The following is a 24,425-nucleotide window of genomic DNA, read 5'->3' as shown; positions in this document are numbered from 1 at the left end:
CGCGCACAAACGCACGCACGCGCACACACACACTGTTGCCTTCATGGACCACAATCGGCATCGATCTATCAGTTAAGAGTCTTTAGAGAACGTGTACTGAGAATGGCGTGGTTGTTTATGTTTAGTTGCTTACTGTATCATGTTGGCATGTCAAGTCTGCACTAACTTGCTGATTTGATCTGGCTTCAACTTCATTAATATTTAAGTTATTGGTTCATGGTCATGACATCGCTCTGTAACTTGTGTGGCATACATTGCCAAGTAAGGGGTACGGTTAAGCTAATGCTTGTTTTTTTTTTTGTACTGTGGATAAGTGATATTCCTGCCACTTGCTGAAAGTAACTAAAGAGTTACTTTTTTTCTAACGTAGTTACTTTTGAAATCAAGTAATCAGTAAAGTAATTAAGTTACTTTTTCAAGGTAACTGTGGCAACACTGCAGACTACAACCTCCTTTCTTGTCGCCAGCCAGTCGTATGAGGGTACATATTGACATAAAACCACTCCCACTCACATTCACACCTGGACAATTCCGTCTTCAATGAACCTAATATGCATGTTTTTAGTTGTTATTGTTGTTGTTTTTAAATTGGGAGGAAACCAGAGAACTGGTGCACAGGGACAACATCAACCTACACACCAATATTCGAACCCAGAACCTCAGAAGTGTGAGGCAGACGTGCTTACCACGAGATTATCATGCTGTTTCCTCCAGGTACACTGTAAGACTTACAGTGTACACATACACTGTAAGTGACAGAGCAAAACAAGGGCACAAAAAACATAAAGGCACACAGCTGACAGTGATAACTGGCAGCATTGAAGGACAAAGCTGATGTTTGTTGCATGCCTGCCACTGCACTGCAATGTGCGTGCGTGCGTGTGTGTCTATAAGTGCCTGTGCGTGTGTGTGCGTGTGTGTGTGTGTGTGTGTGTGTGTGTGGACAGGATACTTCCCGTGCGCACTGTGCCCGCTTGGAGGGGCGGGGTGGGTGGCAAAGCGGGGACAGATGAGGGAGAGAGGGAGAGGAGGGCAGGACTGGCAGGGTGCGGTCTGAAATGGCAACAGCTCGTCGCGGATCACTCAAGTGGAGTCAATTCAAGTGGAAAGCTGCAGCCTGTTGCGCGCAGTCCTCTCACTGGGGGGGTGGGGGGGAATCACAATCCACGGGGGATGTTGTGACATTTTCCACGGAGCAAAAGAAGAGACAGAGAGAGCACCACATTAGAAACGTGGACGTGCAGTTGCTGCTGTTCTTAGCCTTTCTCTCTCTCACTCTCGCTCTCTCGCTCTCTCTCTCTCCCCCTCGCTCTCTCCGTCTCTCACCCACCTCATCGACTTTGAACCTGTTTGTTTAAATCCACGGACTTTACAGCCTGCACACCCACGGCCGTTTGTCCAAGGCAGAGCCAGCGAACTTTGCCATTTGCCGGTGTCCTCACGGCGCCCTGATGCCGAGACGCTCGCTGGAGTAGAAGGTTTTTGGGACGACCCCGCCCGCGGCTGTCCCGGACCATGGACTCGACAGGTGAACCGGAGACGTAGCATACTGAAGACCCAGATCTCCCTCGGGAGAGTCCTCCCTCCTCCCGGGGCGATGCGGATCCCCTTGCTCCTTCTCACCGCCTCTCTGTGCGCCATGGTTCTCCTCCTCCTCCTCCTCGCACCTGTCTCGGAGGCCTGCGGACCTGGGAGGGGATACGGCAAGAGGCGACTTCCCAAGAAGCTCGTCCCGCTGGCCTACAAGCAATTCAGCCCGAATGTGGCCGAGAAGACCCTGGGGGCGAGCGGGCGGCCCGAGGGTAAAATTACGCGCAACTCGGAGCGCTTCAAGGAGCTGACACCCAACTACAACACCGATATCATCTTCAAGGATGAAGAGGACACGGGCGCGGACAGGCTCATGACCCAGGTGAGGAAGAAGATGACGAGGTTGAGGAGCAATTGGAGGCGAAGGATGTGAGCTGGGAACACTTTGCAGTGCGCTCGTGCAGACCGAGACACGCATTTGTCCCATGCGAGTGATTTAAGTCCTGTCTGGTTAACCGTGTCCATGAATCACTTGAAAACGCGCAAACCTCACAGTCGCAGCAAACTATGCACTCCATGTTTGCTGTCAGTTCAATATTGCAACCATAATGATTGATTTCATTGATTCATAGCTTCACCTCCGGAGCTTTGGTTCTGGAGTAAAGCTGCTTGGACTTCAACTGTATGATGAACAGCTTTTCTGACACGTACTATTTGAAAATCCTCGTCATGAAATTGGAGTACACTGAGAGAAAATGTCCTTTGAATCTATTTAATGCGATCATGTGCATTGGTTGCACATTTTAAAAAAAAAAATTCGAGAAGGGGGGGGGGGGGGGAACAGTTTACCACGGTTTAATCACGTGCCACTCAATGTACATGTTTAAATAAGTAAAGTCAAAGGAATGTTTAATTTCAGTTTAGCGTTGCCTCTGCGCTTGAACAACAAAAGAAAATTAAGTCAATAGTTGAAAATGTTGCCATGCGGAGAGAGTTCAATTGTTTGTGTACGTTCACAACGGGGAATTAAGAATTTTTGTGGAAGATAATCTAATCACGCGGCTTTTGTGTGACAATCGTTCATTTTTTACTTGTCTTTGCATGTGTGTGCTCCTCACTTTGTTTCAGCTGTGAACTCTCTGTTGTTCACAATGAACTCATTGACTCTTTCTCCAACAGATAATTGGTTACATGCCCCCCCCCCCCCCCCCCCCAAAAAAATGAAATGAAAGCTACATCTCTGTATCTTTATGGTATCATGGCTTGTCACTGCATCTCTGATATAAAAAGTACTGCTTTTTTTAAATTTATTTTTTTATACTTGTTGGTGCTTTTGGGGTACATTACAGTGGATTGTATACTCAGCAATGGATTGCTATTGCAATGTTCTTTGCCTTGCCGCACACCCTGTCTTACATGTGCTGGTTTTAATGACCTTGCTAATTTCCAGCTGTGTCCTCGTATCCTCAGCGCTGTAAAGACAAGTTGAACTCCTTGGCCATCTCTGTGATGAACATGTGGCCTGGTGTGAAGCTGCGAGTGACGGAGGGCTGGGATGAGGACGGCCATCACTCGGAAGACTCGCTGCACTATGAGGGACGTGCTGTTGACATCACCACCTCAGACAGGTGCGCACTTCAGCTGACAATAACAATGTGTATTGTGTAATACAGACAGTAATGGGTTATTTCCAACAACCAAAGTCTTTGACCAATGTTAGGAATTTAAATTGAAGTAAAATCCTCTCATTGGAAGCAGAGTGTTTCAAGTATTGGTGATTTTAATGAGTATATTTTTACTCATAAAGGTGTTCCATGAATAGATGCGTGGTGCCGCAGTGATAACGTTATGTTCATGTTCACAGAGACAGAAACAAGTATGCCATGTTGGCTCGGCTTGCTGTTGAAGCTGGATTTGATTGGGTCTACTATGAGTCCAAAGCCCATATTCACTGTAGCGTCAAGTCAGGTAAGCAAGAGAGCTATTGTGTGTGATTGTATTTTTTGTGGCCATTTGTCCAAAACAGGAGGCTTTTGCATTTTGTCTGGGTTCTCTGTGGGTACTTCCACTTCATCCCACAAATGCAAAAGCATGCACAGTATGTTAGGTTATGCGAGCTAATCCCTGCGTTGTGAACAGAACACTCTTAATTTCTCCTCAATCTGTACACAAACATGCATAGGGTAACTAAAAACCTTTGAAAATGTCCATAAGTGTGCATGTGAACGGTAGCCATTCTATTGTTGTGATCCGTCCAAGATGTTCACTGCCTCGTTCCTGTCATTTTTGTTACTGCAATGTAATCTCGTTGCAGGTGCTACACTGTGTCCTAGTTTAACAGTTGTGTATTATTTAGAAGCGGAGCACTTAATAAATAAAATAATCAGATAGCTGATAAGGTCCTGATTGTATATTTGAAGCATGTCCCTTTATGAAGCACAAATCATCTACAGGCTTGAGAGCTAACAATAGTTGAACACATTCCATCGCAAGCTTTTCTAACTGTCAAGACATTTTAGAGGCCCATGTCTGGTACCACCAGTTATTTGATGCCAAGCTACATTCTAGCAATCCATTGAGGTTAGTAGGCTGTGAGATGATTAACTCTCTCTTTGTTTTGCTGTTGCTTTTCCCTCGGTAGGTTTCTCTCAGATCTCTTATCTCAGTCTTATCACCTCCTGGTTGCAGACCTCCTTTTCTGCAAGCCTCATACTTACACAGATACACACCTTTAACAAATATTTGTCCGCCTTAAGACTTACTTAAGACATCCACCTGCATAAATCAAGTATGAGTGTGGATTAACTTCAAATCATTCATGCGAACTGATATGATTTGTTCCCAGAAACCTGCGTTAACAGTTTCTTTATTTCTATTCTGTTTTATACTTTTCCACCTCAGCTATGCTCACCTTTCACTTGATTTTTTTTCCAAATGTACTTTCCTGTCTGTCTGACCCCAGGCCATGCTTAGATACAATCAGCTGGTTATCCATTACCTCTTGCTGACTACCTCCTCTTGCCACCTTGTCTCACTGTGTCTTAAAGAGCCACCTTACTCAGAAGTACTCGGTCACAAGGAAGTAAAGCTTGTAAGCCTACAAACTGCGTTGGTTGTTGCCTCACTCATTCTTATATTGGATATCTCTGATTTGATCCTCTTTAATATCAACAATTTTTTAAAAATGTGATGCCTTCTGATAGCCTGTGAGACTGTACATTTTTGTTAAGCGTATTACTCTCACTTCGGCAAGAGTTAAGCGTCTCTACTAACATTAAACTATTTTAGAGATGACTTGTCTCACCGAAATGCAACAAACTAAATTGGTTTATGTCCGCACAGGGCTCGTGCTGTCTTGTGTGGTTAGAAATTTTGATGAAGACGTTATCTTGTACGTGTGCAAGAATGCTGACTGAAAAGATATTTAAGATGTTATAAACAGTCTGCCGCTAATCCGCTGAGATAATATCGGCCTTTAGTCAGTGTCAAAGTCTAACTTGATTTATGGAGCACTGAGAGCCTGGACTACTATATGTCGAAGTTCAAGTGTGGCTCCTTTGAGAAGGTTCTCTTTGTCATATTAAATGTATTACTATGATCAAATCTGCATCTTAATTTTCTCCTATCTCAATTTTACAGAACATTCTGTGGCGGCCAAAACTGGTGGTTGTTTCCCAGGTGATGCTCTAGTTACTCTTGAGAGAGGAGTCACTAAACAAATGCGTGACCTTCATCCCGGTGACCGCGTTTTGGCTTCCTCGACAACAGACGGTCGTGGTCCGCTTCGCTACAGTCCAGTATTATCCTTTTTGGATCTCCAGTCTAACATCACAAAGATATTTACTCTCATTGGAACCAACACTGAACTTAATATCACGCTCACGGCAGCACACCTCATCTTCGTCACTGACTGTGTGGGCAGACTCAGCAAGGATGGTGTGAGGACAACTTTTGCCAGTGAGGTGAAGCCGGGGCAGTGCATACTGACCTCGCAAGGAACAGAGGCAACTCGAGCTGTCGTGACCTTTGTAGAGGAGAGGCAGAGCACTGGGTTGTATGCCCCACTAACCCAGCACGGGTCTATAGTAGTGAACAACGTTCTGGCATCATGTTACGCTGCTGTGGACAATCATCATTTAGCCCACTGGGCTCTGGCCCCACTGCGTTTCGTCCGCACCCTGATGGGTCCTGCACAACAACAAACTGATGGAGTGCACTGGTACCCTTGGCTTCTGCAGAGGGTTGGCGAAATGCTACTGGACCCAAAACACTTCCACCCTTTGGGAACTGAGCGAGGACTTTGACAGAAGAAAGAATATATTCAAGTCAGTTTAAGTATGAGTATTTAAGAACACCAAATCACAGAAATAGCTTTCCACCAAAATGGGGGGAAAACTGTTTTATACTACAGATGTGTTCTACTCACTCCACTTGTCTCTATGCTGTAGGATACGAACAGGAATAATGAATTCCGATTTCATATTTGTTTATTGCATATGTGCTTTTGGTAATTTCACTTTCACGGGGCTATTGAGACTCAGGGGTGCCAGTAAACCACAAATTAGTAAGCACCTGGTGATCAGCCACATTACTGAGACATATCATATGGACAAAAGTGTTGTGATCTGCATCTGCATCTCTTGAACAACTAGTTAATAGTTGTGTAGAGCAGTACAATTGTAGTCCACCATGAATGTGGCCCAGTGCACAAAAAAAACGTCTGTGAAGGCCTGATTGGATTACTTTGACGTGCAAGAACTTAATAGCCTTCACCTCAACCCCATCAGAGACTGTGGGGATGAACTAGAATACAGACTGTAAACCAGAACATTTCTCAGCATATGTGATCGCTGACCTCAAAATGTTATGGTGGGTGGGTAGAAAAGAAAATTCCCAAAGACGCACTCCAAAATCCTATGCTATTATTCTCAATACCGTTCTCCTTATGGAGTTAAAAACCCCTCCTTTTTTTAGTTTTGCCTGTCATTCAGTTTCACCTTAGAGCACCTTAGCGTTCAAAATGACTGTCATGTGTTTTTGTGGCGTTTTAACAGAAGAGGATGGTCAAGAATCAGTTTAATTCTTCATTTGTACTGTTTTAGTCTGCAAGATGAGACATACTGACAGTATTTTAATTTTTTTCCAGAGCTCTCAGTGCCATGAGGCACATTAGGCCACAATTGCAGTTTCGGTAAACCCTAGTTTTTACAGGAGCAGGTGATTGCCCTAGTGCCCAAACCCAGCACCTGGTATTCATAGGTGGTATCACATCCAAGTACGAGCCAGGACCGATCTTGCTTAGCTTCCGAGATCAGACGAGATTGGGTATTCCCAGCGTAGTTCTCGGGGTATACTGGTACTATTCGTATGAGTTAACTAATGAGTATACATTTTGGTAGTGCTCGTTAGAATTTCAGGCTAAGCACAGAAGAATTTGTGGGGATGGAAGAAAAACACAAACAAGGTAGTGGAACCGAATAGATGAGAGATCATTTAAAAGTCTGTATGTCTGTAAATGTTTATATAAGCAGTTTAGTAATGAAATGAAAGTAATTAGACATAAAGTTTACTCAGTTTACTGATTCATCACTTTCCCTCATTGTCTAATGCATTGTTTTAAATAATAATTCGCAAAAATATATTGACTATATTTATTTGGACATTTTCTTCTCTGTGTTAAGTTTATTGTGATTTTGCCTTGGCTGCAAACAAGCCAGAGTACTATTAATAAGTTATATTTTGTCTGGAAAACAGTTTTAAAAAAAACCGTAACATGACATTTAAGAGCTGCAGAGGGCAATATGGTTAAAATGTTCAACAAGCTTGTCTTATCTAATGCAGGTAGTCACATATAACATGAATTTCAATAATTTGAAGCAATCGTATAATTTATGACAGCATGGATTTACTTTCACTCCCTTTGCAACCGCATTAAACGATGATGTGATGATGTCAAGTATGGCTTGACTTTCAAATGAGCAGCCTTGAATATTCTGGCCAGGTAGACACCCAAAAGAACTTATACTGTTCAAACACTGAACCGAACAAAAGTGAATTTCATTTCCATTATAGTGTCACAGTTGAATGCTGGTCTATTGTCTACATACATGTGTTGTTGCACAACTATTGCATCATTTACAAATGTAATAGTGTGGCTCTGAATTGTCATGTTCAATGTAAACCGCCAGGGTCTGAGCACATGATCAAGGGGTGTTCCAGTGATTCTTTGACCTATTACATATTACATGCTATGGAGGATGCCTGTTTACAGCAATGGTTTCTTAAATAATTCTTATGATTTGGAGTACTCATAGTGGGTCCTGTCCAGAAGAAGAAGTCACTGTGTCTGCTGTCACCTCATCCTTGAAGCCGTTTTACTAAAATATCCTTGTAACCTTATTCGAAATATGTGTCTTCCTTGTAAGTCGGCCCCACAGAATGTCCATAGATTTTGGCGCAGCACGGTGGGGGCATGTTAATGTTTGCATCCCTATGGGGTATTCTGTCTGTCCAAGATCAGGGAATATCTGGCACTGATGCAAGAAAGTTATTAAGATGTATCCATCATTATCATATGGTTCATTAATGCATCTTCTTCATATCAGGTTTGTATCAGGTGTATTATTATTTTTTTTAAATGTATGTGCAACATGTTTATTGTTATAAGTTTCAGTTTTCTGGTTAGCAGTATCGAAAAAAAAAATACACTTGACTCAGGCTGAATTAAACTACTGTTTATATATTATGCTACGTAGCAGTTATCTTCTCCTGTAGTTTACTGCATTTGAGGACTTTCTTTTGCATGACCATTTTCATTCCATCGATAGATTCCAAACCTCATTTCCAGCGAACATGCATAAAATTTGAAATTAAGTACATTGTCCGATGGTTTTGGAACTAGCTTTTGCTGCAAATGCTTCATGAAGAAACAAACATTGCCATTATGAAGAAACTCCAAGGCACTATGGTATACTGTATACCGATACTCAAAGATTTGTCAAATATGTATATTAAGCTGTTTTCTGAGAAATTATTTAAAGATCTATTTTTAAGAATATTAATGTAAATGTATTTTTGGGCAACGCTGTGCATTCATTTTATATGTTTAACATAAAGGTTTTTTTTCTTACAAACAAGAATGTGTTTTCTTTACTAGCATAATATGGCTATGAGATAAACATGACGAAAAGCACGATGAATCACCTGCTAAATTAACACAGGTATAGCATACAGAATGTTTTGACCATTTAAGCAACACAATGGGTTAGGAAATGAGCAGGTGATAATAACCTGAGTTAGCATGAGATGGTCTCAGGATTTCAGTACCACGGACAGCAATTTTCAGATTGTTTTCTTCTTCTTCTTTTACATTCTGTATTTTTAGGTAGAGTACACCCTGCTGGTGCCAGTGATCATTGCACATGTTATATTATTGTATTGAAGTTACCGGCCCTGAATTGGAGACTCTAAATTGCCCGTAGGCATGACTGTGAGTGCAAATGGTTGTTTGTTCCTATGTGCCCTGCGATTGGCTGGCAACCAGTTCAGGGTGTACCCCGCCTCCTGCCCGATGACAGCTGGGATAGGCTCCGGCACGCCCGCGACCCTAGTGAGGAGAAGCGGCTCAGAAAATGGATGGATGGAAGTTACCGGCAGGGGGTGTTGCAATCTAAACCCCAATTCAAATCTTGCTTCAAATAAAAGCCACAGAAAGTCAAAACTGGGTTGAAGTACTTTTTTTTTTTTTTAATATTGATCGGGTCGGTAAGGAAGATAACTTTGTTTTATCCCGTAAGTAATCACAGGAGACTTGCATTATAGAAAATCAGACTGAGGAAAAAATTAATTGAAAAACAAAACAAAACATAGAGAAATGGAGCCGTTGTTCTCACACGTGACTGTAAGTTACACATGGAAAATGCAGCAAACCTCACATGGTCAAACAACTGAACATTGATTTAAAAAAAAAAAAAAAAAGTCAGTCTCTATGTCTTTCCTCCATATAATCACAATTTAATCTCTTCGGACCACAATACACTGGCAACATTTTGAGGCAAGGTTGATGGAAAATCACAAGGGAAGGGGGCAGTGTGTAAACATCCAATACAAATCGGCTCAAAGCCCCGTTATAAAAAAATAAATAAATAAACAAAGCTTTTCGTGGGGGAAAAAAATGACCTCAAATGCAATCCCAGTAGCATTGTCTTAAATGAAACGTTTTCACACAACAACACATGGAAAGTCAGCATGCTCACATTAACTCACACACAGATATGAATGTCTTCATAGAATATGTAGCTGTCATCACTTTGCAAAATTACACTTATACACAACAAATGCACGATAACATCTGGAACCTGTAATACCAGCCAATACATTTGTGTTGTCTGAAAAGCTCCCTGTCAAACGGACGAACTCCTTCCAGGAGTTTGTCCCATAACATTAGCCTATAAATAATTGTATTTCTTAAGCACACAAATAATCACACACACACACACACACACACACACTTCGTACTCACTTTAATACAATAATAACAAATGTGAATCTATGTTGAGTCTGTGAATGTGTTTGGACTATGTAAGAGCAGAGAACCTGAAATAAGTACAAAATGCTCTGTAGCATCCTCAGTTGGCAAATATGTCGACTGCTATAGGCGATAGTGTCATCATTGCTTGGCAGCATACAAAAATAAAACAAGTAGCTCTGGTGCATATTTGGAAACATTTGCATTTGTGACCAAAGTTGTCTGGATGTAAATAGGAGGAGCTGATCTCAGCACGCCTTTTGAAAGTGAATGAAGCTGGCTCAGTTAGAACATGTTTGATTAATATGTGATTAGGTCTGCCTAACTATTTTAGTACCAGTAGCAGCTTCTCATTGGTGCAGTTTGCAGGAAAGCTTTGAGGCAAGCCTAATTTATGCATATTTGGGGGGTAAAAAAAGACATTTCCAAAGTGACCAACTTTGTACTGGACATACGGCTGTTGTGCTGATTATTTAATGCATAATAACTTACCGAACAACACTGTGAAACCACTTTTATCACTATGAAAAAGAAATTAATGCAACAACCAGGGGCCCATGTTGAGTGGGAATAAGGAATTAAGATGTGAACGATTGTTACAGCTGCCCAAGACTAACTACACTGATTTCTGATCAGTAAGCAACAAATCCTTGACACCTGATCTTAACAGCTCACCCTCCCTGAATATTTAGAAAATACTTGCTACATGACAAAAACAGACCCAACCAGAGATTTCTTTCATAAACAAACTGACTACGTGTTCTTTAATTTAGCGATAAGGTGTTTGCGAGTCGAACATGAGAGATGATTTATTGAAATGTAACGAGTGAGTTACGGTTAGGCGTTACAGAGGGAGCCACATCTCCATCTATCCTGCGTGAGGTCAGGATTTACTAATCAGTCCAGTCAACGATAGCACAGGTCTCATATTTGGCCCCTTGGAATGGCTGTCATTTCTATAACCTCACTTTGTTCCAATTCCACAGTAGTGGAACTGCGATTTCAGCACTGTCTATGGTCAAAGTCCAAGTAATTAGACAGGGCAAGAATAGGACAGGGCGTGGGGATAATAGAGGCAAGGAGATGAAGGAAAAAAAAAAAAGTTGGCATAACAATGAAACTTTCACAGCCGCTGGGTGAAGTTCTCAGGGAATACTCCTTTGGTGCCATTTTCTTTTTTCTGCTTCCAGTCGTCCTCTTTTATTCCCATCAGCCAACCATCATCCTAAATACACACACACACACACAAATCCAGACATGAGTTGACTTTTCTTTGTGATGCAACCGTGCTAGAGTCTGTGAGCATGTACTTGTTCATCTGGGTTGTCAAAGGTTGTTACTAGCACCACATCGTCTGCCTTCATTTCGAGTTCGTCCGTGTCGTTTGCCGCATAATCATGCATCACTTTGACCTTTACCGCACATTAGTCGAGAGAGAGAAAATGAAGAGGTTAGAGGATTGTTCCACTCATCTGAAATGTTCTCATTCAGTGTTAGGTCTTACTTTAAACAGGAAACCAGGGGGCATGTCAGGTGACTCCGCCTTTGCTTCAATTGGTTCTTCATTTTCTGCAGGTGTCTAGACAGGATGAGACAACATAACATTTGTATTTTTTTTTTTTAAAGAAAGTGCATTTTGGGAATAATCATAAAGCTTTTAAAGGAGGTAGCAAAAACGCATAATAGAACAACTCTTAGGTGGCATGCAGTACTGTTCTACACCAATAATAAAAATATTCAGAATAGATAACGCTCTAAAACCTTCAAAACTGAATACTTTTTTTTTTCCATTATATTATATACAGCGGCACGGTGACCGACTGGTTAGAGCGTCTGCCTCACAGTTCTGAGGTACGGGGTTCAATCCCCAGCCCCACCTGTGTGGAGTTTGCATGTTCTCCCCGTGCCTGCGTGGGTTTTCTCCGGGCACTCCAGTTTCCTCCCACATCCCAAAAACATGCATGGTAGGTTAATTAACAACTCTAAATTGCCCATAGGTGTGAATGTGAGTGCAAATGGTTGTTTGTTTGTATGTGCTCTGCGATTGGCTGGCAACCACTTCTGGGTGTACCCCGCCTCCTGCCTGACGATAGCTGGGATAGGCTCCAGCGCGCCCACGACCCTGGTGAGGAGAAGCTGCTCAGAAAATGGATGGATGGATGGATATTATATACAGTATATATTATAGTAAATAAATGGTGACAGCCCTTGCATTGGATATTATTAGTTGCATGGACTGACTCTATCAAACTTCAACATCTTAGATAATCCAGTAAGATTCAACCTCATGCAATACAAAAATGATCCCCGGAAATAGATTGAAAATGAATCTGTGGTCCCTTTACTGTATGTGTGTTATCACCAAGCTCCACCGACCTCTGACCTCTCAGATCATCTGTGATTACAATCCTCACCCACCCAAGACTTATTATCCCCTATTTTTCTCTTATATCACTACAGAATATTCTTCATATATTTGCACCTGAAGATGACTATCAAGTGCTGTTATGTATTACAAATATTTTTAGTCCTCATTTCATTTCTACTGCTCACAAAGCATTCTCATCATGCAAAAGCAATTTCTGTAGCAGCTGCATTCTCAGGTTTTGTATGGATTGCATTTAAAGGTTGTTGCGAGTATTTTTCTGCTTGTACTCACATCATCTGTTGTTGTTTCTTCTTCTGCTTCTGCTGCTTCTTCTTCAGGAGCTGCTTCTGGAGTTGTTTCAGACTCACCCTGAGACCACAAATACATGAATAGAAAAGATGAGGCACACACTGTCCATGATTTAAAATGATAAATAATTGAGAGGGAGTGAGCTTGACACCACAAGACAAACAACAACAAAAGCAGTGCTATGACAATAACAGGCAATAATGTTGAATAGAGTAGATATTAGAGCACCACTTTAGTTATGTGGATTGAAAAACATCTCTAGACCTTTGTCTCATTAATTAAGCTCCACAACTTTCCCTGAGAGAAATACTGGATGCATCCATTCTGTTGGTCCAGATGCATCACCCTCTTTTAGACTCATAATTCACAATCTATTTTCTCTATCAAGTTCAAACCTCCTCAAGAGCTGATGCATCCATTCTTTTCATCCTGATGCATCTTCTTGGTTACCTGATCCTCTTCATTAGCAGCATTAGGAGGAGCTTCCTCTTCGTAGACGTCGACCGAAGCTTCAGCAGGACTTGCGGCGTCCTCTGTGTCCGGCTGGGTCTCGTTCTCGACCGGACTCTCCTGGGCTTCAGCCACAGGTTCCTCATAAGCCGGCTGGGTTTCATCGTCCCCCCAATCCTCGTTCGCGTCATAGTGAACCGCTCGGGTACTGTCGTCCCCCCAGCCCTCTGTGGCAGCGGCTATGGGGTCATAGTGGGCAGGCGGCGTATCATCATCCCCCCAGGCCTCCGCAGCAGCCGCCACAGGGTCATAGTGCATCTTGGTGGGCTCTTCTTGGGCACCGCCGTCCTCTGGCTGAGGGGCAGGGGTTAGGTTTCAAGGGGTCAGAGTTCATAAGACACATTTGACCTCATCACTGGGTGTGTAAATCATTGGGGGGAAACTGTTGAGGGACAATTAATTACATTTTAAGGGAAGATATGGTCAACTATTCAGAATTTCAAAGACATATATTTCCAGGGCTTGGACTTTTTGTGCTGTATGTAATTTGGATTGGATGGAGAAATTACACTTTTGGCCCATTCAATGACACATTTCACTTTCAGGGATGCAATTTAACTGCACAAACAAGTTGGTATTTCATCAGTATAGAAAAGTGGTTGTCAAATTTTTTAACCAAGTACCACCGAAAAACAATTCTTAGCTCTCCAAGTACCACCATAATGACCAACGTTCAAATATAGCAGGGTAGTAGGCGTACGTGTTCATCAATAAATAAGCTGATATTTTTAACATAAAATGTAGATTTAATATTATTGTAATTCTAATTGTAACATTACGCACAATTTAAACAAAACTCTGAATAAATTACAAAAAACTACTTAAATAATGAAATAATTCAACTGAAAAAGCATTGCGCGTAAAGGTTTAAGATAAATTGTTCAGAAATAAATGCTTGAAAGCAAACAGTTCATTTCGCACAATTTAAACAAAACTCTGAATAAATTACAAAAAACTACTTAAATAATGAAATAATTCAACTGAAAAAGCATTGCGCGTAAAGGTTTAAGATAAATTGTTCCGAAATAAATGCTTGAAAGCAAACAGTTCTAAGACATTTTAATGTAAAATGTATTGTATTTAAAGTGCAGTAAATGTACTGGATTCTTTAAAAAAAATCCGCTGTAACTTTTTTTTTTTTGCATACCCACGTACCAAACTATGAGAATCACAGCTGTAGATATTTTAAATTAATTAAAAGGAAAATTATTCTATCCTTGAATTACCCTGACTGTGGCATAAATACTTTCCTAAAAGTGAAGTCTCTAATAATCATCTGTTCAATAAAAAACCTAAAAGTTCAAATCACAGCTAGATTTAAGGGGTTATTATAAGAGGTTAGTAAAAAGTGTCACTTTAACACAACATATTTTCTAAATTTCAAAGCAAAACCGACACATGTGAACACTTGCAATAATCCATCATCATCATATTGTACGAAACAAAAATTTGGGAAAAGGATAATAAGCCTTCACTGGGAAGGCTTGATTAAAAAAAGAATAATGCATTAAAAAAACAGGAAGTTAAAGAGGGATGACGGTAGAAGGTATAAAGGAAGCCTTTTCCATCAGAAGATCGATGTGAGTTCTTCTGTGTTTATTCAGCAAGAATGGCTTCTAATCACAGAGCAATGGTGACAAGTCAGAGCGAGGATAAGGTGGGTGCTTTGTAAGAGCAGAAGTGTCATTCCGTTGGGAGGTTTTGCTGTCTGCCTCAAACTGTAATAGCGGCACAGAAAGGTCTTGTTTTGGAGACACGTCTCTCTTACAGTGATGAACGAAAAAGGTTAGTTCACGGATGCCACAGTGCAAGCAAGACTGTGAAGTTGCCCGCTTTCTTTTTTTTAAACCCTTGCAGAAGGCTTCAATAAAGGTAAAGATGAGCAACTTCACTCAACTGCAACTGCTCCCTGTGTGTTACATGGCATGTAGACATGTTCTGTCAGTGTAACCTACAGGGATACATGGATCAACTAAAAAGGGAGGTCAATTCAGTTCCAATTACATGGATGACACACTTATAGTTAAAATGGTGAGGAAGGTTAAGTTTTGTTTGTGTTTTGTTTATTGTGCATGGTAATTTTATTACATTAAATTTGAAAGTAACATACATTTTTGAAAACGAATTGAATGAAGCTTATTTCCAAGCTCTATTTGTGCTATGTAAACATCTTTTTAGTGCAAGGACACCAAACACTGCAGACATGAAGACAATGCACAAAGAGATTTGGGGCAGATGAAATACAGTATATATGCAGTAATTTGTTCAGATATATAACGCAGCCATTAAAGATGTATCGCACAGAGTGATGTTTATACAATGGCTACATGACACAATGGTTAACATTAACACAGTGGCATGTAAATAATGATGATGATCATAATTATTTATTGTTTTTATTTATTAAATACATAATGTAGTTCTGGGGGTTGCTTAGCTTACCCAGGAGTCCCAGTTTGCTGGCTGTAGGGGCAGAGGAAGTAACAGTATGAGAAGAAATACTTTGCAAAGCTATTCTAGTTTTTAGGTCTGCTGTTTTGTTTTGCTTTGTATTGTTTTTCTAAAGCAAGAGGACAGTAAATTTAATTGCGCAAATCCTCAAGAGAAAACGGGTATCACCAGTTAGATATCGCTGTACAGAAATATACATACGGTACATTACAAACATTTCCTGTCTGTGTAAATGTTACACTGTCACCCTCGCAGTCATATCTACTGTAAATTAATTTACAATATACAGAATAACGCATACTGTCGATTACAGTACTATGTTGATCAATCATTATCTCTCTGAAAGCATCAATTCAAACAGAGCATTATCTCTGTACAGACTGAGATGTCCCTGATGGTGGGGCCAGCAAAATAAAAAAAAAATTAAAAAGACACACTATGCAAGCTTTGTCAGTTATAACACAGTCTGCATGCCATTCATCCAGTTAATTAAATTCTCACAAGCAGGAGAGCTGCACCAAAGGGAAACAGAATACAATGACATTGTTAGTCTCAACAGTACAGACATAAAGGAAAACTCATCTTTTTGTAGTATTTGTTCTGCACTTTTGTCAACTAGCGAGAAATACGGGTAGAAATGTGCTATTGTCGACTACCATAAAGAAAGCAGAAAAGGGTTACTCAAAGCTCATAGATATAAATTGCCATGCCAACAGCTTTGTATTTTTGGCTTGAAAAGAAAGTGGAAAGGGTAGAGCCAGCAGCACCTCAAAATATGCCAAGTCTTTCAAGACATTTTTATCCACGCCCACAATTTTTTTGCAACATGTGCACTGAACTAGCATGTGATCATCATGTTTACTATCGAGAGATCCTAATGTGGTATTTTAATCCTGACTTTGCAAAATGTCGACAAAAGAAAATCCCCTGAGAAACCTGGCATCTTAATGAGGTAATCAGGTGAGTTAAGAGCGATATATCCATGCCATTCATCTTACACCTGTGTGACCGTGAAGGCTTTGGTTGTTCCATAGAACGCGCCAAGGTCCATGTCCAATAGGCTGCTGGCTACAGTACTGTCAAACTGACACCAACAACAGAAACACTGACTTACTGTCCCCATTTGCACAATTGAAAAAGATCATGAAAGGGAGCAAAATATTTTGAAATAACCTGGGTAAAGTACAGGCTAGAGAAAGAGGAAGACCTTTTCAAGAGACTGAAAAGTTTAAGCCCTATTGTATTCCACCGTTTGTGGACACAAGCTATTACCCACTAACCTCTGTCGGAGAGGTGACACTAATATCAGGAGTTGCTGCAGAATCAAACAGCTTGATGATATTTTCTGTTTTCATCTCTTTGGATGGGGTCACCTTGGGTGGAGGAGGCACTGCTGGTTTGAGCTACAACAACGACATAAATGATTCAAACATTGGATATATTTTTAAAAACAATGGGAAATACAAGATAAGCAACAACCTTGGATGGGGATTTTGGAATTGGCGGTGGTCCTCCTGGTTTGAGAGTGTGGTCGGACTCATCAATGCCACTGGGTTAGTGAGAAATAGAAGGGTGGAAAGAAAGTCCAGATTACCCCGAGTGATTTTACATAATGTATGAGGGTAGCAAAGAAAAGTGCTATGGAAAAGTAACAAATCATGCAGAGGTGTCATGCAAGAAAAGTGAGCTTCCGTCCCTTCTTTCTACATCCCTCTTGCATCCCATGCAAGCAGACTGTGACTGCGCTTCGGTTGATCCTCACAAGAGAGCAGTGGAAGTGGCGTCATTAGTTATAGAGAACATAGAAGCTGACAAAATCCTCAGAACTGAAGATATTTCAAGAGATAGACATACACACACTGGCTACAACATGAGGTACACTGGTACAGTCCAATGAGATCCCATACAAGAGCTGTATCGAAAATACTGTATCCCTTTCTGAATCTAATTGGAACACACTAAGAAGAGTGTAGACCTCCTTCATGCATGAGCTGTTAGTAAATGTAAAAGCAATTGTGAAGAGACGTAGTTTATTTGTTTGTTTGTCCACGCATATGTTCGCAGGACACTTTCTGCTTAAGAGGATCGTCACTTGTATATTTGTGTCTTGGGTTTCTAGATGTCGTCTCTGGAAATGGAAGAATTTTTGATACAGGTCTTAAATTGAATCAAATATATTGTTTGGGTGTACCTGACGAAGTCTCCACAATATATTGCTGAACCAGGAAACTGTTGTGCTAACAAAATCGCTTACAGTATCTTTAAACAATTATTACCTGTACACTTTAGAGTACATACAGTAATTTCCTTCACATTCCTCAGCAAACTGCAATTTGAAGGAGATGAAGATTATATTAAATTGTTATGTAACACTTTTGCCCGGTGCAGCATTAAAGCATTCATGCCCATCTCGTTCATATCTGCAGCTCTGAGAGCAAATTGCACTTTCCAGACAGCATCTGTGAGCCCACTTGCACAACCAAGCACGGTGTGCTCTCAAACCTGCAAACTGACTGACATACAGACATTTGGACAGACAGACCAACAGTTGTGTCACCGTGGTTTACCACAGTCCTTGCTGATTACCTCCTATTTGCTCCTGAAGATAAGGCGCTGCGGTTACCTGTCTTTCTGCAATGGAGGTTCAGGGGTGGCTTCAGATTAATGAAGGTCATTGGATTTATGTGTAATTATTTGTGAAACGTTCTGTTTTAGTTCAATTAAAGAGATGAACCTTGAACTTGGATTGATTAAATAAAAATTGGATAAAAATCCCCTTATCCATTCCATTATTAAAAATATGGACAAAACCTCACATATAATCCCGTTACACTACTTGTATCATGTCAGTGTACGGCATTCGGAAGGAAACAAAGGGATGAAATTAAAATGAGACGTAACAAACTTCACTAATGTTCCTCACTAACCTGCTTGTGTCTGTCTGTTCGAGTTTCTCCAAGACATCATATAAATCCTGATCCAACTGTCGGGGAAGGGAAAAGCAACTTACGTTAGATTCTCCGCACTGCGAGAGCAATGACTTTGACCCTTATTATGATCTATATATTCATCGGGTATTAACAAAACTAGAGCTGAGCCAGCAGTATACACAGCACTACAATATATGGATAAAGTTATTGGGACACATCGTCATAACATGAAAACTTTCAACAAGCCATTATGAACCTTGCTTTGAGGCACACTCATGCTAGAACAGAAAAGTCATATACGGGAGAATCGGCACACCTTGACAGCACACAAGCCAGGCACGTAAAAAGAAAACTTACACACGAACGGGAATTATAGCCCTCATTGATTATGTGGCGAGTCCCAATATGTTAATTATACAGCCAAATTTCTCTTGTTTCTAACAAATGTTTGTATAACACTCACCCGGCTAATTTCTTTGTGAAACTTTTCCTCAAAACCAGCCAAACTCTGGAAGGTGCTGACATAAAATCCAACACGACTGCAAAAGAGAGGGAAAGAGATGGATATTTACTGCATTTGCAGACTTCTTTTGTTCAATGCCAGACAATTCTTAGGATAGACTTCATGAACACACACACAAAATAATGCAAAATATATACACTCGGGTGTCCACTGGGTCAACTAAAATATATTGTATTTTCGTCCTACAGCAATATGAAATTACTACATTCAAGAATGTTCATCATTTTGATAATTTGAGAGAGGATAAAAGAATATTAATTTCATATCTTTCTATGGGCAATGGAAGTTTTTGACCTATATTGCAATTTATGATCACCTGAAATGTATGAGGACATAAATTGACACCAGATCTAGCAATTATGCTAAATAAAAGCTCACCTGTTCCAAAGTGAAGGTAACTCCTCCTGTAAGTCAATATTGATCTCCTCGAACACCTTCTGCGCTCTCTCCAACTCCTCCTCTGCCTGAAATGAACGCATTGTGTAGTTATATGCATTTTTAAACTCTGTTGATTCCTTGGTTCTGCCTTGTTTCTTTGCTATTTGACTGGCACTGACAATAAACAGGTTCAAACGCTCCTGATAGACATGTTGAAGTGTCCACGTGAATAGTGTAGTGTACCTGGCTCCTGGATAAGCTACTCTGGGCGACATTGTGTGCAGACAGGATCCCTTGAGCCCAGCCGGGGGTTGCCCTCTCTAACAAAGAGGATGGCTTAAAGGGGGGGGGGGATGCATATGTTGATCGTTTCTTTTATGCACTACTAATCTTGAATAGAATCTCCATTCTAGTTTCCACTGATGTTGCATGCATTCGCATTACCTTGGTGATTTTAATACCGCCATCCTTTTTCTTGGTCTTATGTGTGGTGGCATAGTTGTGTCTGGCACTGTCGTAATCCACCAACTTTCTGTCCCGCTTGGCGATACGGGCCTGAGCAACAAAATAAACAGCAAGAAAGGTAAATGTTTGTGCCATTCATATTGAAAGGTCTTTGTAACCATGGCGGCTTACCTTAATATCAGGAAACTGTCCCAAATAGGTATCCATGGAGATGAGCGCATGATCAACCAACTTTTGATGGTAGTCAGTCCAGAGCACATCACAGTCCTGGAAGAGGAATGAGCATACCGACATAAAACAAAACTAATATGGAGCTGTGCTTTTCATTTTCATTTTTGTCATATTTGTTAAAACTGACAGTATGACCTGAGAGTACATTAGTCAAATGATCTGTAAAAAAATAAAAAATAAAAAAACATTTCTCTCTGGTCAGCTCTTATACCTCTAATTTAATTTTCAAGACACCACTGCACCTGAGGAAAAACAACTAAGGAAAAACAGAGAAGGTGAAAGTGTGACCGACGATGTGTCAATCATTTGCTCTCATTTTGTGCTCTCGTGGGCACACTCATCAGGCGTATCCTCCTCAGATTTGTGGATTTTCTTGGTGCAATGTTAGGTCAAAGAGGTGAAGTAGCCAGATAAATATTCTTAGAGTCAAGCATTCATACTGTATGACTAAATACTTTCTAGCTTCAACATTAACTACACCTGCATAAATTGATGAGCTCTAATACATGAATGAATTAGCAAAACTTGTTGTTTGATCTAATGTGGCCAAATAAGTGCACACATATTAATAATAAAGAAACAACATGTCTGACCTCCACAATGGAATCGACTTCATTCTTGCCATACCAGTCGGCCTCATACATGTCAGCCAGGCATGCCTGCACATTCTTCGAGGACTCGTGCATGGCTGTGAAAAAAACAAAACAAAAAAACACATACACACCATGGAGCACATTTGAAAGAATTGGAACAGGTGCACAGTTGTAAATTGTGCATCTTATTATACAACAATGCCTCACCTTTCACAGCCTCCAGGTATGCTCTGAGGTCTCGCTGGAGTTTGCTCCCTTCGGCCTGAAAAATAACGCATTTAAGACAAAGTTCATTCAGTATACATATATTCAATAATACAAATTCAAAGTGGTATTTTGCGCAGAACAAATTACAAACAGGGCTTTGATAATATCGTTCACTGGTTGCTCACGTATTGCTTGTTGAAGTTTATGACTCCTTCCTCGAAAGCAACGTCTTTGGTCTCATCTGCTTTCCCGAGCTTCTGGAGAACCTGCCAATCACAAAAGGCAATAACACTGTCAGTAACAGTATTTTTTTAATAAATTCCTGCTATCACCAATACAACCTAATGCATGGTGGGTTTGCAATGGTAATCTTTACAAGTGTATGTAAATATTCCCAACATACCTCATACAACATTAAGTTTACATTTAAATGAGCAAAAATATGAGAATTGAACTGCTCATATTACATCACATTCACATCTAATAGGTAATTTAATAGACACACTGGAATAATATAATAACACAAGAACTGTGAGAAAATCGCTTTACAATAGTTTCATATTCCCAAAATATTAGGAACACCTCTCACAGGTGTACCAAATATTGTTTTGATGGCCAATGAGTGGGGCTCACGCTGCAAGCATATGGCGCATATAGGCTTAACTGATAGCGCCCTCTGCCATACACTCATAGCATCCCTAACATGTAATTGCCGAGGCCTCGCTATGGATAGAGCGCACGAAGCAGCGTTCAACTCACTCTGTCATTGTGCTTTCATTAAACGTGACAAATTTGAGTCTGTGGGACGTCAAAGACATTTGAACATGTGCCACATACACACGATCACAAGTGGGCCCGTGTCCTTCTCCTTCAATATTCCTGACGCTGCCCCCCCCCCCCCCCCCCAACCACCCACTACCCCAAACCCCCACGCCCCAGACCCACCCCTCAATGACATTGCCTAAAATGCACGGATGTGCACGGGCGCACTAAACGATCCCCAAATGCTCCATCTCAGCTCCCAGCTGCATGGCGGTCGTGATGCGACATTGCCCCTCGGTGGGGGGATGCGCAACTTGGCCCCTCGCTGTTTTCGCAGGCCTCGCATCTCCCCGTTTGATCACGTTTAGTCGGCAGCTCTTACCTTCTCTTGGGCTCTCGTTAGCTTCTTCTGAACGTTGCTGGCCACTTTCCCCGCAGTCAACCCCTTGCCCAAATTGAGCTCAGCCATCTTATAGCGTGGATCAGCCTCGGGACGCGCGCGGGTGGGAAATAAGAGCAAAAACCAACGGCTGGCCCGCTAGGGTGACCGTGTAGGAAAATGCATCAATGTCCCGATAAGAATTAAAAGCGTATAATGTACTGTATATGTGCGTGTCGGGAGAAACTGATGTGGTATCAGTTGGATGATGCAAAGCCAGCCTGGCTGTAATTCTCGAATATTGAGCTGTTAAGTGTGCGCGTCCACGACACGGGAGGAGGAAGCTGACAGAGATGCTCTTAAAGGCACAGAGGCTGCATGCGCAGTGCAACGTGTAGTCCTGTGCAATCCAAGCAGACCGTCAAAGTATAAGGTGGCTGGGGTTGTCAAATTTATAATACAGAAAACCACGTCACTCTCCAAGTACCACCATCACATCCAACAGAAAAATACAGAAGCGTAGTAGGCCTTGGTGTTCAGTGAAACCGAAGCGGTTTTATTGAAAAAAATAAAAAAAAATCATATTTGCTATTATTGTAAGCCATTCTGAAGACCTAACACAATACAGTAAAAGAGTACTTAAAATAGCACTTGAAAAATGATTGCATTAAAATGTATTACACATAAAATGGATTACTGCACCTAAAGTTCTCAAAGATTAAATGCAAATGTAATGTACCTAAAAGGTAAACACAACTGAACTGTACTTAACAAATGTAGTATACTGGATTTAAATAAAAAAAAATGCAAGCATATTTTTGTGCAGTTTGAACATTTAATTCAGTGATTCTTATAATACCACTATTAAGGAGCCTGTATGGCAATACCGCACCACACTTTGAGAATCCCTTTGTTATGGCATTTGAATGCTAACTAACTATATACTCTTGATAACTTGGCACAAGAAAAAAATATATATATATTTTTTTCCAAACCAAGCGCTCACTAGAGTTGTCTCAGGCTTTTTATGATATCAAAACATGTTCCCTTCACATTAATTGAGAAACCAAAAAAAAAATTTTAATAAATGCTGGATTGGCTAATTGTAACAAGTGAAAAAATACACTTTACCATTTTTTCAGTGATGGCACAACTCAACACACGCTGTAATCTCTAATAATGCCACGGATGGGGAATATTTTGCTTCTCTGAACGTGCTGCGTGATCGTTGTTAATGCTCTTTGGTGCATGTTCCTCCATGTCCTTGTTGTGCCTGTTTTTTTTTCGACCTTATAGGTCCCAAAAATCTCAACTGTGGTTGTCTTTATGTCTTCTTCACATCGCGTCATCATCAGCGGAGGTTAAAAATAAGTAACGAGCCTATTTTGACCAAGATTAGAAAGTACAGACATGTCTTTTTAAATGTAGGGTTGTAAAAATAAAAAGTAATCCCAAAAAAATAGATCTACTCAACTACAGGTAACCTGAAAAATCTGAAGCATAGTGTATAGTGTGCTTTGTAACTTTCCCCCGCTGGTTATATCTCTGACAGTGTGAGTAAATACTTTTTAAAAACGTATTTAAACGTGACAAAGTAGACCTACAAACAGTCTAAAACAGACATACAGTGTATCAAGAACTCAGTGTTACAGAACAGCAGCAAGGTGGTCCTAAAAAATAAATAAGTGTTAGACTATCTTTAATATCGATACAGCAAAAAAAATATGTGAACATGAATGACTAAATATTTATTGTTGTTGCTGTTTTCCCTCAGTGATTAAAAAAAGAAAAGAATAAAATAACAAAGATAATTTGTTTTCCTGGAGATGGCGCCACAAGCACACTACCTGTACTTGTAAACGTGTAATTCTTAATCTCTTAACGCGTGCTCACCAACACAGTTCACATACAGTACATATATATGTACTATATATTATACAGAATTGTGCATTTTTATTAGTTTTTGGCCATGAGAGCGTGTCATTTGCCTTATCACTCTGCAGAAGGAAACTACGAGCTAAACACAATATCACATATGACATGACGTTGGTGACGTCATTACCGGGCTGTCTTTTCGAACTATCTCCTATAATTTGATTTGCTGCCATTGATTGAGTTGAAGCAAATATTTATTAGTGCTCCTCTGCTTCGTTGGGAACTCTCCACGGTGCTGAAGTAGAACACTTGCTCTTTTCATCCTCCCATATCTTGGGCGGTGTGCGAGACCACTCATCCCTACTTGCCCCCCCCCTCTCCACTCAC

The 24,425-nt window shown here is 40.7% G+C and overlaps 2 protein-coding genes across 3 annotated transcripts; one reads left to right on the top strand and one right to left on the bottom strand.

Moving 5' to 3' along the window:
• The first annotated feature begins 1,080 nt into the window (after nt 1-1,080).
• LOC133486424 (indian hedgehog B protein-like) lies at nt 1,081-8,275 on the top strand. Its single transcript, XM_061791523.1, has 4 exons — nt 1,081-1,912; nt 3,001-3,158; nt 3,395-3,498; nt 5,170-8,275. The coding sequence occupies exons 1-4, from the start codon at nt 1,598-1,600 to the stop codon at nt 5,832-5,834; spliced, it is 1,242 nt and encodes a 413-aa protein (XP_061647507.1). The 5' UTR covers nt 1,081-1,597; the 3' UTR covers nt 5,835-8,275.
• Nucleotides 8,276-9,251: 976 nt separating this feature from the next.
• Nucleotides 9,252-22,536, bottom strand: LOC133486421 (myc box-dependent-interacting protein 1). 2 transcript variants are annotated; one of them, XM_061791516.1, is made up of 18 exons: nt 22,167-22,536; nt 21,208-21,288; nt 21,023-21,077; nt 20,816-20,910; nt 20,163-20,258; nt 19,971-20,081; nt 19,770-19,862; nt 19,527-19,612; nt 19,089-19,164; nt 18,623-18,678; nt 17,175-17,244; nt 16,976-17,098; nt 15,687-15,707; nt 13,185-13,538; nt 12,717-12,794; nt 11,562-11,636; nt 11,368-11,469; nt 9,252-11,282 (listed from the first exon to the last, which is right to left on the bottom strand). In XM_061791516.1, the coding sequence occupies exons 1-18, from the start codon at nt 22,251-22,253 to the stop codon at nt 11,181-11,183; spliced, it is 1,761 nt and encodes a 586-aa protein (XP_061647500.1). In that variant the 5' UTR covers nt 22,254-22,536; the 3' UTR covers nt 9,252-11,180. The 2 variants fall into 2 exon arrangements, with proteins under 2 accessions (XP_061647500.1, XP_061647501.1); XM_061791517.1 differs by lacking the exon at nt 13,185-13,538 and having other exon boundaries at nt 22,167-22,535.
• Between the last annotated feature and the right edge of the window lie 1,889 nt (nt 22,537-24,425).

This window comes from Phyllopteryx taeniolatus, chromosome 12, assembly GCF_024500385.1.
Source record: "Phyllopteryx taeniolatus isolate TA_2022b chromosome 12, UOR_Ptae_1.2, whole genome shotgun sequence".
NCBI classification, from domain to species: Eukaryota; Metazoa; Chordata; class Actinopteri; order Syngnathiformes; family Syngnathidae; genus Phyllopteryx; species Phyllopteryx taeniolatus.
This window is presented reverse-complemented; position numbering and strand designations above follow the sequence as displayed.